Source organism: Spermophilus citellus (assembly GCF_964194105.1).
Source record: "Spermophilus citellus genome assembly, chromosome: 9".
NCBI lineage: Eukaryota > Metazoa > Chordata > Mammalia > Rodentia > Sciuridae > Spermophilus > Spermophilus citellus.
Window position 1 is genome coordinate 67,784,240 of NC_138191.1, and position 16,176 is coordinate 67,800,415.

General features: G+C 35.1%; 1 protein-coding gene across 1 annotated transcript; it reads right to left on the bottom strand.

The window, feature by feature from the left end:
* Positions 1-78: 78 nt before the first annotated feature.
* On the bottom strand, positions 79-14,589 carry RPF1 (ribosome production factor 1 homolog). Its single transcript, XM_081307474.1, has 9 exons — positions 14,346-14,589; positions 12,922-12,978; positions 11,017-11,097; positions 6,639-6,734; positions 5,952-6,105; positions 2,246-2,328; positions 1,197-1,378; positions 816-942; positions 79-380 (listed from the first exon to the last, which is right to left on the bottom strand). The coding sequence occupies exons 1-9, from the start codon at positions 14,571-14,573 to the stop codon at positions 339-341; spliced, it is 1,050 nt and encodes a 349-aa protein (XP_081163600.1). The 5' UTR covers positions 14,574-14,589; the 3' UTR covers positions 79-338.
* Positions 14,590-16,176: the final 1,587 nt, after the last annotated feature.

Sequence of the window (16,176 nt, forward strand, 5' to 3'; positions counted from 1 at the left end):
AATAAATCAGGAGTTACATGGTATCCATCAACCATTCTGTTTATCTCCAGCCCACATGTTATTTGGGAATGTAGATAAGAAAGTTAATCTGAGTCTTTATTTCAGTTCGAATCATTCACAATTACCCCAATGTAAGCAAATTAATTGTTAGGAAACCTGAATTATAACTTCTAAATCCTCACCCAAATTACTTTTATTTTGATTTGCTATGTAGAGTAGCAATTCATGGCACTTGGTCAACTGTTCAGACATGAAGATTTATGCTATTTTGAAAAAGGTGTTCTTTTCACAAATAAATTACCAAGTTCAGCAAAATCCAATACTATTTCCTTAGGACTTTATAAATGGAATTTTCTTCGACTTGTATCCATTTCCCGGGGCTGAAAATTAGAGGGGAAAAATATATTATGAAAACCATTTAGGTAAAGATAGTAAAAATTGATCTTTAGGTCTAGGAAATACTAGCAGCAGTTCTCAAGAAACATGCAGTAGAATCACATAACACAGGCCTAAAACAATGCTATCCTTCACCCCCAGCCGTAACTGATCCAGTATATCAGGGTTCCAAGAATTTTCATTGCTAAAGTGACACTGCCAGTTTTACTTTGAGAATCATTCTCTCTTACACTACTTCAAATAAGTCACAGTTAAGCCTCAGACCCAGATACCATATCAGATTGGTTCTTTCTAGCCCATAGGGGACAAAATTCAGAACCACAGTTTAAGGTATAAATACCCAAAGTTGAAAGCACAAGGTTTTCTTTTCATCACATTTAAAATGATTTAAATGGATTTTTCAGATAGTAAGCACTTACCTTATGTACCCATTCGTATTCCCCATATTTAGAATCAAAGGTTCCTTTCTGAAGTGACCTTAATTTTAAGGTAAAACGTGGTCCAAGTTCCTGAATTCCCACTTTCTTTTCACTCTTGAATATATATCTTCAAAGACAAAAAAGTTAATGCTAAAGGAATAATAGTTGGGCTCATTCAGACTAATTTCCTATGACACAACTTAAAAGATTTGCCATAATATATTAGAAAACAGATTCATGTTAAAGGGTTTGGGATGTGGCCCAGTGGTAGAGCACTTGCCTGGAATGTGTAAGGCCTCAGGTTTGATCCCTAGTACCACACCCCCAAAATAAACAAAATAGGTTCATGTTGAAAATGTAAGTCCAGAATACGTGTCTCACCTGTGAAACCTGAAGAAGATATAATCACGCTGATTGTGGAATGTGGCAACCTGCCTTCCAATAAATTGAGGATCATGGGGAAAGAGTGAAGCAAACATACGTCCAATTGAATGACCCAGTCGTGTTGTAAAATTATTCAGAATTATTTCAGGTACGTGTTCTGTGGGGTCTTTGCCTCTCCTCTAGAAAAATTGTGAAAAATCACAATAACAAATTAAGCTAAATTGTCAAAACAATACTTCTCAGTGCAATTTCATGTCTTGGAACTTGGAGGTCAAATGAGAGTTATTGTTTTGTTTTTTAAATGGCAGACTACCATGGATAGTTTATTAAGCCAATGAAGTAAGATGTAGAGTACACCAAAAAAGTCAGAAATTCAGCAATTTCTTACTAATAAGTGCTATTTCCTGTCTGCCATAAATCATCACAATAACAGAAGACAACTGTTGAAGGAAGCCATCTGTGAAAGGCACAAGGACCCTTTTCATTTTTTAGCATCACATACAGTGAGGGGATAGATCTGGCACTGGGAACTTCTCATGGCAGTCCCACCAGGGTAGATTGCCCGACTCAAGTGAATCCCCCCTCAGTTCTGCTAGAAAGGTCCCATGAAGCACTGGAGATGGGCGTAACCCACTAGAATTGAGCAGCCTACCTGCCCCCACCTCTATCCTGTTTTGGTAAAGAATTTTCTATTGAAAGCCTTTGATGTTTTCCAATACAAATAAAACAAACAGAGGCTCTCTTGGCTAGCAGCTGGATCCCTCTGGTCAGCTTTGCCCATCTCTGCCCCCTCTTTGAAACTACTTTCTGTGTTCTGTAGTCACTTCATGGTTCTACTTTTCTTAGCTTTAATTTCTCAGCCAGCCCATCCCACTGAAGGGAAACCCATTCCCTCACTTGCACGGGATATGGGCAAGAAACTGTTAGGTGAAATATTGCTGTAATCAGAACAAATGTCATTAAAATGAATTTGATCTGTAAGATAAAATAATCTATTATTCAAATAATATGAAATCAATACCAATCAAGGATTGCATAAAACTTACCTTAATTTCTTTACGAAGACGAACACTGCTCATTTTAAAGTGAGCAGTTGGGCCATTTGGCAAGTGACTCAATATAAGCCCATCTGTTCATAGATGTTAAGAAACACATTATTTTAAATTGTTTAAAATAACTAGTGTCATGGCTTACATGTGAGTTGTCCCCCAAAAGCTCATGTGTGAGACAATGTAAGGTTTCGAGAAGAAATGACTGGGTTATGAGTCTTAACACAATCAGTGAATTAATCCCCTGGTGGGATTAACTGAGTGGTAATTGAAGATGGGTAGGGTGTAACTGAAGGAGGTGGGCCTCTGGGGGTGTGCCTTTGGGGTATTTTGTATTGGGTGAATGCTTCCCTACATCACACCCTTCCTTCCTCCATGTTCAGCCTCACCTTATTTCCCAAGAAATGGAGCCTGCTGGCTGTGAACTGGGCAATTTAGTAGACCTGTCTTAAAAGTTTTTTAAAAGGGATGGTATGTGGCTCAGTGGTGTAGTGCCCCTGGGTTCAATCCCCCCAAAACCTGCAAAAACAAAAACAAAAACAAAAAAAAAAAACAAAGCAAAACTCTTAACACAGTGTGGGATATGCTTCACCATCCATCCAGTATGTGGTGAGACCTCTGAAACCATGAGACACTAAATAAACTTTTCCTCCTTTACACTTGTTCTGGTCAAGTCTTTTAGTCACAGCAGCCAAAATGCTAACTAAAACAAGTAGTCTCCTACATGTCCAAACGGCCTTAAAATCTGAAATGATCACTAATTAGAACAAACTTTTAAAACTCAAAACACATCAGTCAACCTAAATCTTTTCAAGAAAACAATCTAGAGTAGATCTTTTCTTAAAAAAAAAAAAAAACAAACCTTACTGTCTACCATAAACAGAATTATGCCAGACACTCTTAAACTACAAATGAAATATATGTACATATAATCAGCAAGGTTAGCAGTCCAAGGATTAAAAGTCCCAACTACAAAAAACTTAAGATTATTATCCATCCAACAGTCCTCAGGTCTCTAGCACAACTTGACTTGAACCTCTCCTTTACTTTTCCATGAATTTATTTTGGCTACTGTCCATTTATACTTTAAGCAGGAAGAACTAACAGCTATGGCCTGGGCTTACAATTTATAGTGTGCTTTTTGAGTTTAAGAAAAATTTCAAACATGATTTCATCTGACTCAGAAATTGAATCTTAAGGGGCTGGGATTGTGGTTTGGCAGTAGAGCACTGGCCTTGCACGTGTGAGGCACTGGGTTCAATCCTCAGTCCCACAGAAAAATAAATAAAGGTATTGTGTCCATCTATAATTAAAGGTATTTTTAAAAAATTGAACCTTAAATGTAGGTCAGAATCAAGACTATTTCAATCCTTATGTGTATACAACATGAAATTTATAAAATACATGAAATTTATAAAATGCTATTCCCCCATCCCAAATCTTTTTTTTTTTTTTTTAAGAGAAGAGTGAGAGAGAGGGGGGGAGAGAGAATTTTTTAATATTTATTTTTTAGTTCTCGGCGGACACATCTTTTGTTTGTATGTGGTGCTGAGGATCGAACCCGGGCCGCACGCATGCCAGGCGAGCGCGCTACCGCCTGAGCCACATCCCCAGCCCTACATCCCAAATCTTAATCCTTCACCTTCACAAGTTCTCATTTCTACTCCTGCCTCTTTACCCTGTATTGTCACAGTTGAGATTCTTGAGATTTTCCATGTACATCATTGAAAACAGTATTATGGTTAGTTCTATTCTTTCCATGTCAAGTACATTCTAATACAGACTATAAATCAAGTCTGGATTTAGGCTTTGGTTCTCTTAAATAATAAGCTATGTGACTCTGCAGTGTCGTTTCATTTGCACCATAGTTTCTCCTGTGCAAAGTGAAAACTAGATACCTTCACAGTCTTGCTAGCTGTACCTAATTTCACATTCTGTTGTTACTGACTCAAAGACATCAATATGGCACTTGTAAAGTGGCTACAAACTGCCTTTCTTATTTCCCCTTTTTCTCTCCCCAAATATTTTCTGACTGGTAGGCACCCACACAATCTTATATTCTTATATTTCATGTTAATCTTATCAGTGCATTTTTTTTGGCTGTTATTTTGAATATTTGCAGCACTTTACTCTCCCTAAGATCCACTGCAAGTCCCACCTTTTTATAGTCAGAACTCTGCTCTAAATCCTTGCTATCATTGTTATTTACCATAGCACTTGTCACTTTCTCCCAACTATCTGTTAACTCTGGAAAATAGGTCTTTTTCTTTTGGACGTTAGTGACTACCACATCACACATTACAGCAAACATTTCTTTCTTTTTAAAATATTCACCACAGGTGCAACTTCATGAAGTATAGGAAGTGTTTCTGTATCATTTGCACATTGAGAAAATCATCAACTATTAAGGGGGCTAGGAAATGTAAAGGTCATTTCTTCTAACCCCAATCAAGGCTTCAAATCCTTCCTAGAACATTCCCACTAAGTTGTGGTTTATGTCAAAAGCAAAGTACAAAAATTCAAACTCATCAGTTCCTAAAAAACTTTCCTGGTACCTATACTATACAAAAAGCTTTATGTTATTGTTAATACCTGACACAACTCATGCAAACAAAACAAGGAGTCATGGCTATTTCATTCAGTAATGAGGAAAAGAGGCTGACAGCTTACCCTACAAAGTATCCAATATGGTAATCAGAAAATAATATATTTTAGGTAAAAAAGAATACAATTTTATAAAGAAAAGGCAATGTAATTTTTCTGAAGGTCACAGATGGTGATAATCTGTGCAATCTGTGTCTTCATGAAATACCTCAGTAAAAGAATAGAAAATTTACTGAATTATATGTCTGCTTCTTTGTTAAAAGAGTTATGGTAATCTTGAAATGACTGTGGTTTAACTGACAAAAATAAAGAGGAAAACAGACCTTGGCACTTTATTTGGGGGGGCAATTAAAATAAGCAGCATGTGCCTTAGAAATGGATCTTTTCTGGAATAGTTAAGTGTTCAAAAGGTTTTAATGTGGTACATTAGTCTGGTTAAGCCAAATTATAATATGGCCAACAAAGCACCACATTACAATACTATTTTTGCTTCTGGAAAACTACTAGTATAAATGAATAAAGAAATATATTTCAGTTATATTTAAAATAATAAAACCAATAAAAATTACTTATGTTTTAAAAAACAGTCTTTTAAAACATTTATATAAAATAATATTCACTGATATAAAAAGAATATTGTTCCATGACTGAATTCCCTGAAGGCTGATGTCTCTTTATCACTGCATCTTTTATCTAAGGATTAAAACAATGTCTTGGGTATATATGTTCCTGATAAATGTTTTTTTTTTTTTTTTTTAAAGAGAGAGTGAGAGAGAGATTTTTTAATATTTATTTATTTTTTTTAGTTCTCGGCGGACACAACATCTTTGTTGGTATGTGGTGCTGAGGATCGAACCCGGGCCGCACGCATTCCAGGCGAGCGCGCTACCGCTTGAGCCACATCCCCAGCCCCCTGATAAATGTTTGCTGAATAAAAAGGAAAAAAAAAATCTGTTTGTAGAATCTTGGATAAAGATATTAATTTTGGGGGAAAAAATTATGTTCTGGAAGTTATAGGGAAATTTCCTATTATCTTAAATATATTTTTAAAACAAAATGAGAGGACAGGAAAACTTCCTTTTATTTTTAAAAAGGATACTTGGTGTTTTACGATCTTCATTAATCACAATCAGATCTGTGAAATCCCTTGAGATGCACTGTGGAATAATTTTTTTCAGAGCCAGTCCTCTTCTATAATAAACATGTGAGTCTGGTATAACTGTAGAGAGCTGTTCACAAAGTCGTACTGTTCTCTATAAACAAAATAGCAAATATTCTCAAAAGGGCAAAAGAATGTTATGTGTTATATACTCACAAGAAAAGGAAAAATGATTATTATAGTATTATTAATAGACAACAAGACTGGGAAAAGAATGAAATCAGAACAATGTTTCATTTTTTATCAAAGGCTAATCATCCTAAAGCATCAGTTCTCAACAAGGAGTGATTCTGCTCCACCAAAAGACATTTGGCAATGTCTAGACATTTTTATGGTTGGCTACTGGCATGGAATGGACAAAGACTAGGGATACTGCTAAACATCCTATGATGAACAGGATAGTTCACTCTAACAAAGAAGTACCCAGCCCAAAATGTTAATAGTATTAAGGTTGAGAAAACGTATGAAGAATCATGCTTAGTAACTCATATCCTATCACCAGTTATTTTTAAATAACTTATTCACCAGCATTATCTAAGACAATTAATTCTTCTGAATAGAGTACTTTAAATAGTAGTAATAAAAGTAGATTAATAATTCAAGAATTATACTAATGGATGTGTTTACCCCATGAGGTCTATCTGATGTTGTGATGAGTATCTTGGGAGAAGTCTGTCTGTTGAAGTAAGAAGCAAATTCATCTGTAGCTTCATCATAAGCAACCTGCAAACAAGGAAGATAATTTTACATAAAACAAGTATGCTCTACTGGTAAAGCACTGTCATTAATCACCTATTTGACACAATTTAAAGAAGACATACGAGGAACTGATGTTAATGGCAACATGAAGAGGGTGGATGATTTTGTGTCTGTAGAAAACAAGTATAAAACTAGATAAAATTGTCAAAATTTATTTCAAGACACAGAGTGTTATGGTTTAGATAAGAGGTGTTACCCCAAAGCTCATGAGACAATGCAAGAAAGTTTAGGGGTGAGAGGATTGGGCTATGACGGCATTAATTTTACCAGTGCATCAAACCACTTGAATGCATTAACTGGGTGAGAAATGTAGACAGATAAGGTGTGGCTTCAGGAAGTGGGTCACTGGGGGTGTGCTTTTGAGCTCTGTATTGTATCTGGTAAGCAGAGCCTTAGTCTCTCTGCTTCCTCGTGGTCATGTCCTGAGAAGCTTTCCTCTACCACACTCTTTTACCATGATGTTCTGCCTCAACTTGCGCCCAGAACAATGGGGTTGACCATTTAGAGACTGAGACCCCTGAAACTGTGAATGTCAAATAAACTTTTCCTCTTTTGAAGTTGTTCTTTTTTTTTCCTTCTATAAGCTATTTATTATTTTATGAATGATATCAATATCCAGATACAGGTTAGAACTGATTAATTCAAACTGAGTAGCAAGCACAAACTTAAATGTTTAATAAGAGAACTCTGAAATTGTTCTTGTCAAGTCTTGGTCACAGCAGCAGAAGAGCTGACTAAAACACTGAGAGGTACATTTGTTCTTGAAAAATAGCTAGAGAAATGTGCAAGAATATCAGGAATCTTGCCTAGAGCTATTCCATTTCTCTCATTGGTGAAAACAGTAACAACTTCAAGGGTGATGGCAGGTAAGAACTAGCAGTCTTGGATTCAGAGGTGGTGGACTAGACCAAGACAGGAATAGAGCTTTGTGAGATGAAGGTGAAAACCTGCACAGCTTTGCCAATCCAGGGTAGTAGACCCAGATCAAGGTGGGTATGAACTGGCCAGAAATTTAAAGGGGTGCTATGGAAATGAAAGAGTCATACAGTGGTCAAGATTACTGCTCCATAATTCTTGGCTGACAGCTAACCTCACATATGTATTGGGGGAGATTTGAGAATCCACCTAATGTGAAAGACAAGGGAGACTTGAGAACTGATTGCAACCTTGAAGGCATTCCTCAACCCACATGCAGCTCGGAGCAAAAAGTATGTATGTCTTAAGGTCCTGAGGTGTCTCAACACCCAGGTGCCTAATCACTCACAGACCATTAAGCCACATAAACACAGGAGCAATTCCTCAGGAGAAAGTTTAAAAATAATTTTAAAAAACTGAGCAGAGATATTGTGCTACTATTGAGGAGACAGATTCCATGTTGTAAGGCCAGGAAAATTAATAAAACAATAACCATTCCTTATATTGGAATTCAGACATGCTACAATATTTGGTCTAAAATGTCCAGTTTTCAACCAAAAGAATTATTGAGTATATAAGAAACAAGAAAGTATGACCCATAATCAGGAAAGTAGTCAATACTTAGTAAGTGGGTTTGGATATTGAATTCAGCAGACTTCAAAGCAGTCCTATTTAATATACTATAGAATTAAAAGGAAAACACAGTCTTAATAGCAGATCTGACAATGGAGAAGAATCAATGAACGTAAAAATTGACAAATATATAGTCTGAAGAACAGAGAAAACAATCACAGAAAGTAGAGCAAAGCTGGGAGAACTTGTAGGATAATGTCAAATATTTCAGTAGTATGTTAAGGAAGTTCCCCTTAGACCAAAGAGGAAGGGCAGGAAAAAAAAAATTGAATAATGGCTGATAACACCACAAATTTAATGAAAAATACTAACTTACAGATCCAAGAAGCTCAAAAAATTCCAATAGAAAAAAAAAAGAATGATACCTAAACACATGAAAATCAAACTGCTAAAAGCCAACACCAGGAAATTTTGAGTGAAATAAAAGAAAGCACAGGGAAGTGATGATTAGTGGAAATAAGGAAGGCTAAAGTGCAGTAGACGGATATGTGGAGGGATATGTTCAAAGTATTAAAAGAAAAAAGCAAGAATTTTATATTCTTCAAAATTATCTTAAAAATGAAAGCAATATGCAAATTTCTAGGTAAAAGTTGAAAAAATTGGCTTTATTAAATCTGCTATAAAAACAGACTAACAGGGGCTGGGGATATGGCTCAGGCGGTAGCGCGCTCGCCTGGCATGCACAGGGCACTGGGTTCGATCCTCAGCACCACATAAAAATAAAATAAAGATGTGGTATCCACCGAAAACTAAAAAAATAAACATTAAAAAATTCTCTCTCTCTTAAAAAACAAACAACAAAAAAACCTGACTAACAGAAATTCTACAAGCTAAAAAGAAAATGACATTAGATGGTAACTCAGATATAGAGAGTGAAAAGAAGAGTAATGTGAATAGTAAAAATGCAGTCCATTAAAGACTATATATATGTGCATACTCTTGATCTCCTTGAAAAGCACGAAATTTTTTAAAGAAGTAATTACGACTGTACTAGTACGGTACTTGTTAAATTTTACCAGAATTGTATCATCTTTATTAAAGATGCATGTTGTAATTCTTTTCTATTTTTTTGTGTTGGGGATTGAACACAGGGACTGCACATACTAAATAAGCAGCACTCTACCACTGAGGTACACTTCCAACCCCAAGTTTCACTTTAAAAGTCCTAAACAGAGAAGTCATAATATTTGAGATGGAAACGATTTAATCATTATGCATTGTATATATGTAACAAATTATCATAGTATACCCTATAAAATGACAATTAAAAATTTAAAACCAAAGAAAAAACTAACAAAATTACAAGAAATCAACAAAGCTGTCATTATAGGAGATACTCAGACTTAATAATGAAAGTAGCACATTTTAAAAGTTGTGGGAAATACCAAGAGTAGTATTTGGAGTTTTGTGGCCTTAACTGCTCACATCAGAAATTATAAAAAATGTTTAAACCAATAAAACAAAACAGAATAAATGCAAAGATGAGAGAAGGAAATAAAAAGATAAAAGTGAATTAGAATTTAGTAGAGAAGATCAAAGAAAAAAGTTCTTTGGTTATATCTCTTGTAAATAATTGTCTAAAATGCCCAAATAAATAAAATTAGGAATGAAAAAGGTCATTTCTACAATCTTGCTTATGAACACTGACACATATTAATTCAATCAAAGTACTAACAACACCAAGCAAGATTTTAGAAAAAGATAAAATACGATAACCAAAATGGGTTTATCCCCAAAATGCAAGTATTTAATATTAGAAAATCAATAAGATGTCATTTGCTAGGAGAAAAACCGTATGATCATCACAATATTTGCAGAAAAAGAATCCAATAACAATCTATATTCATTTGGGATAAAACAAGTATAAATGGAATTTCTTTAACCTATAAGGAGAATCTACATTGATGACATAAACATTAATGATGATACACCAGCAGTATTCTCTTTCAAATCAGAAGCATGGCAAAAATACCGTTATTGCTTTGCTATTTATCTGACACTATGCTAAAAATTCTAGTGAACACAAAGTGGGGAAAAAATAAAGCATTAATGGATTTAAACAAAACTGTCATTTGAAGAAGTGATTATACATAAAAATGAAAACGGTACTTAGACAAATGATTAGAAATGAGCGCAGGTAAGCTATTTGCTTAGAGGACCATTATCCAAAATTCAACTGCATTCTAATAAATCAGTGAACAAAACAATTTTCAAAAAGAAGCAATTTACACTAAAAAAAAAAATATGTTCAGGAATATCTCTAACAAGATTTAAGATAATCTTCCAGTTTGCATGTTATTTCTTTAGACAGTCTGCAAGAGTTTTATGAGTATGCAAAAAAGTACCATCAAATGTTATTCTTAGATACCAAAATGTCCAACAAACCCTACAAATATCTACAGTATAGAGACCCTTAAAATATTCAATATGCTACTCAGAGATTAAATGACAAATTTAAAATTTTACCTACTCATAAAATTCAAAGCATTTGTAAAAAAAATAAATATTTATTGAAATTTTCTATAGCAGTACTGGGAAAAAACAATTATAAAATAACTTGTACCAAAAAAGACAACATGCCATCATTATAGCTGGATCAGTATATTATATAACTTAGCCAGCCAGCAAAATATTAACATATCAACATACAATTTATCAAGGATGATCATTCAAATTCATTTAAGGCTTCTAATATTACCTCTTCATCATTAGGGTCTACTACAGTTTCATCATAGACTCGTTGGTTGTCAATGGTCTTGGGTATAGGCTTTGGTGGAGCCTAAATAAAAGAGAAAGGATAGGTTTACAAATAAGCATTTTACATTATATTACAGTTGCAAAAGAAATTCATAAATACATTAAAAACATAATCTGTTCTCATTTCAACCCACTGCTACACATGCCGTATAGCTACATCAATCCTGATAACAAAACTAAAAAATACTGCTTTTTAACCATCTGAGCAGAGACATATACATAACAGAAAAATAATTACTGTTGAATTATATGGCTTAAAAACTAGGCCAAAGTAGCAAAGAGAAGTAGCATTAACAATAATTATCCACTACTGAAAACAACAAAAGCAAATAAACAAAAAGATGGAAAAAAATTACAGAAATATATATATATATATATTAAAAATGTGTGGTTTTGTCTATCCACAGACCATGTAATTCTATTTTGGGAAATTTACAGGAAGCAATAAAAGGAGAGGGGGTGGAGGTATCTACAAAGAAACATCACTACGGATAGTATCACTATTTCTAATAGAAATAAAAAATAAATACAACAAATATCCAATATGAGGGTAATTACTACACATATTACCCGTACATTAACATGATGGGATACTGCTAAAATCATGCACACTCAGAGGAACAAATTATATAAATGACTGTCAAAGATCAGGAACAGAACTATACAAATACTATATAAAATGATTGTCTTTGGAGGGAAAAGCCATCAGGAAGAAGCAAAAATAATCAAAAGTACATGTACACAAGCAGAGATATGAAGAAAATGTGAACTAATAAACCAGTCATGATTTTATTTTTTGTTACTCTGAAACAAATGCTGTAGGAAGTTTTAAGTTATCTTTAAAGGAGCCAATTCTAGGAAGTCATCTTTCAGCACAAAAAAATGAAAATGTTTTCAAGTGATGATTAAGACATTAATTTGCTATAATTGATTATTGAAGAGTTTCAAAGATACTAACATTGCTTGATTCATAGAATTTTGCTGGTCAAAATAGTCTAACAGTGACAATTTCATATGATTTAACCTAATACTATAAAGAGAATGCATGAAAAAGTATTTAATTTATATAAAGTCTTAATATTCCTCTTCTTCCTCAGAAAACCTTATTCTTATTGTTACCTTATTTTACAAGAAATCACAGTGGACAGAATTGAATGTTTTTAAAAGTTTGCAAGTATAAATAATAACCTAGAAATATGTATAAACAAAATGAAACTAAATGAAAATAAAACTTAGCTGTGCAACAATGTGGGAGTATTTTTAAATAGTGCTTTAAAAAAATTTCAATGAAATATTTCATTTATTATTACCACAAAAGTCACCAAATCCCCTTGTAATACATATTTTGCTCTTTTCTTTGCCATAATCCATCCAGGTCTCACCCTGCTCCCATTCTATACAGGTTCATAATCTTCTTTATCAGCTCTCATTCTTACATGAACTCCACTCTACTATAGAAAAGACTCCATCTGGTCTTTCCACGGTCTTGCCTGATAAAAAGCCTTTTTTGCTTCAAGTCACAAAAGCTAAAGACCAAAATGTCTTGAGGAGTCTTTCCATTCCCAAACATATAAAAAAGACATCCAAAACACCATCATTATGCTTACTATTTAGGTACACATATATATTAATGGCATAAGAAGTGCATGGAAAAAATAAACAATTTCATATAATAATTCTCTTTGGAAGGAAAAGCCATCAGGAAGAAGCAGGCAGGAGCAAGGACAGAAAAGTGTTTGCTATGTTATTTTTGCATCTTTCTATAAATATAAAATATTTCATAAAAATTTAGAAGTTATCAATGTAATAGCCAAGATAGAAAACAGATGACTAAAAATTTATTTACCTTATCACCAAGAGCCTCTCTCTCTTTTTTCAGTTTTTTCTTGGCTGCTAACTTTTCCTAAAGGGATAAAAACAAAAGAACAATATTAAGAAACTACAGGTTATATCACAAATACATACTGAAACTACAAATTGCTAATGCTATGAATATAACACTTGTAATCCATTAAAATAACCATCCAGATATAGATTTTTATATCTAAATTACTATAAGCCAATCAATAGGATTTGTTTAACAAAGATCTTGCTTTTTCAAAAAAAGTGTAAACTGGCAAGTTTGAGCATTTAAAATTTCACCACCTCTTTTGCTACTCAAAAAATTAAATTTATGAAAATGCAAAATATGTATCTAAACAATTTAACAAGTTTGTTTTACATAAATGATTACATCCTAAAGATCATAGTTATGATAGTTGAATTTGTTAGGAAGCACTAAAAATAGAAGTGGGATATGAGTTTCAAGTTGCTTCCAATAAAATTATCCCTAGTTATCCTCATATTTTATAATTAAAATATTCTTTTAAAATTAAAAATGTGCAAAGTCGGGTAGGATTATTTGTTATAAATCCGTATGGTTTGATTTCTAGACAGAATGCTTAACACACAACAGAACATACTTTCCCCCCCAATGCCAATTGACCCTCAATTCATTGTTTCTGAAGTCACTGTCCCAAGAAACTCCTAGGATTTCCCATCCTGATACTTGCATACCAGAATAGGTTAGATGTCCTTTGAATGTACTCCAGTGGCACAATGGCACTTATGTAAGAATCAATCCCTGGCCTCAAAAAGTCTAATAAGAGGAGACAGGCAAATAAAAAGAATACTACGTGTGAATTTCTATGATATGCAAAAACAAGCATATGCTTTTCTCCAACAGCGATTTAATCACAGATAAGCACTAGGACCTTGGGGGAGTCATTTGTTTCAGTTTGTTTACCTCTCAGAGCACAAAGCTTTAAAGAACACATACAATTACTAGAAACTTAAAACTTCAATAAGAGGTGCTGCAGGAATCAGAAACAATATTTTAAACTTGTTATGTATCGCCCGGATCACAAATGCTAAAAATTAACCAAAGTTGGGTAAAACAGGGATTGAGACTCTCGCCTTCCAGGCAATGAGGGAATAATTCTCATCAGGAAAACAGGACTGCGGATTTTCCTTCTAAGTGGAGAACCCTCGGAATGAGCCCTCCGCCCAGATGATAGGGAACTTTCCACCCACACGATCAGGCAAAAGGCTGTACACAAGTCTCCAAAGCAGAGCGCGGGAGCCAGGGCACGCGAGCCACTAGCATCACCCTTTGGGATCAAACACTGCGCGCTCACCGGCTTTCAAAGTACAAGCTAGATTTCGTGAGCCCCCGAATCCTCCACGCGACGCACACCACGCATGCGCCCGGCAACCTCCGCCCCTCCATACCTTCCGCTGCTGCTGCTTCCACCGCGTGAACATCAAGTGTCGCCGCTGTTTGTTCTTAATCTCCGAAATGCTGAAGCCTGGGGGAAAGGCAGCGGCTTTCGGGGGTTGGGCCCCCCTTTCCGTCGCTCCATCCTCAGCAACTGCAGCCTCTTGAGGTTCTTTGGTAGCGGCTTTCCTTTTTAGGCTTTTTTTCCCGCTGCTGCCATTCTTTTCGCCGGCCTTCGCCATGTTGTTTGCTCCTTTTGCTCCCTACGGAAACGGAAGTGGCCCTGTTCTCTGACCCGTGTTGTGGGCTTTTACTTCCGTTGTCGTGTGGGTCTATAAAAAAAAAAAAGAGGGCTTTGGGAGCTTCAGACTTTTTAAGAAGGTGCCCAGATTGATTGTAGATAGTTTACCCAGATGTATGAACAGTAAAAGGATGAATTCCTGGACTCCTTCGTTTGAACGTTTGTTAATCCTGCCAAACCCTTAATATAATGGGACAAATCAACCTTTGCTCTATTTTGTTACATTTTACTAAAAAGAAACAAAATGATCCTCCAAGTTGTGTGGTGAGCTATAAATACAAGGTATAGGAAAAAGTAGAACAGGATAAAAGATGAGCGGGTAAGGAGGCATGTTGCAACTTTAAATGGAATTCTCAGAGTAGGCTTATTTGAAAATGTTACACTGAGCCAAAAGTTTAAAGAAGGCAATGGAGTAAACTAAGCAGTTATCTGGGAGGAAAGCTGTTGTTCTGAAAAAAGCTGGTAATGTGGGAGTAAAGCTGCCCAGGAAAAGGAAACAGCCAACTCTGTGACTCCTAGTCAATACCAAATTTGGCCCGTTCAAGAAGCACCTCAGAGGTTAGAAGTCATGTGAAGATAGAAGAGATGAAGGAGTGGGGAGAGGAATTGAGATTGCACAGACCATAGAGTTTCCTAAGGAGTTTGAGTTTTATAAGATGCAGGTTTCTTGAAGTGTTTAGAGAAAAAATAATGATATGATCATTTATTTTTTATTTCATTCTACTTTTTGCAGTGCCGGGGATCAGACCCAGGGCCTTGAGCACGCTAGTCAGGTGAGGGATTATTGAACAACAATAATTGAACAATTATTGCCTGGTTTTGTTAAAAATAACTTGAATTATAGAAGCATCACTCACATTCTTCTTTTAAAGGGAGACTTAGTATGTTATGGATCTTAAATGGACCCCAAAATCTCTTGTGTAGAAGCCTTGATCTTCAGTGCGACACATTGAGAGGTGGGACCTTTTGGAGGTGATTGGATCATGAAATCCATGACCTTATAATCCATTTATGGTTTCATAACTTAATGGGTTTGGCAGGGAGGGGATTTGCTGTAAAAGCAAACTTTATTTTTACACTCCTATCTTCAGGAAGTGAGCAGCTTTGTTCAGCCATGCACTCCCCTCCATGATGTTTTGCCTCACTAAAGTCCAAAAGCATGGCCTTCACTAGCACCACAGACTGAAGCTTCTGTAGCTATGAGCCAAAATATCTTTCCTCCATGTGAATTATTTATCTCAGGTATTTTATCACAGTGATATAAAGCTGACTAACAGGTAGATGGAGGTGGGGATGATAGTGGGGATGTGGAGAAGTGATCAGCTTCTTCTCAAAGATACAGTTTCTGATTATTGAGTGGACATTTTAAAAAGGGAAGAGTCAAGTATAAATCCTAAGACTTCTGACCTAAGCAACCAGAAGAATGGAGATATCACTAATTTACATGGGAAAGATTTCAGGTGGAATGAATTTGAGATCAAGATTTCAATTTTTGGAAGTGTTAAAGTTCAAGACATCTCTCATTTTTTAAAAAAAAATATTTT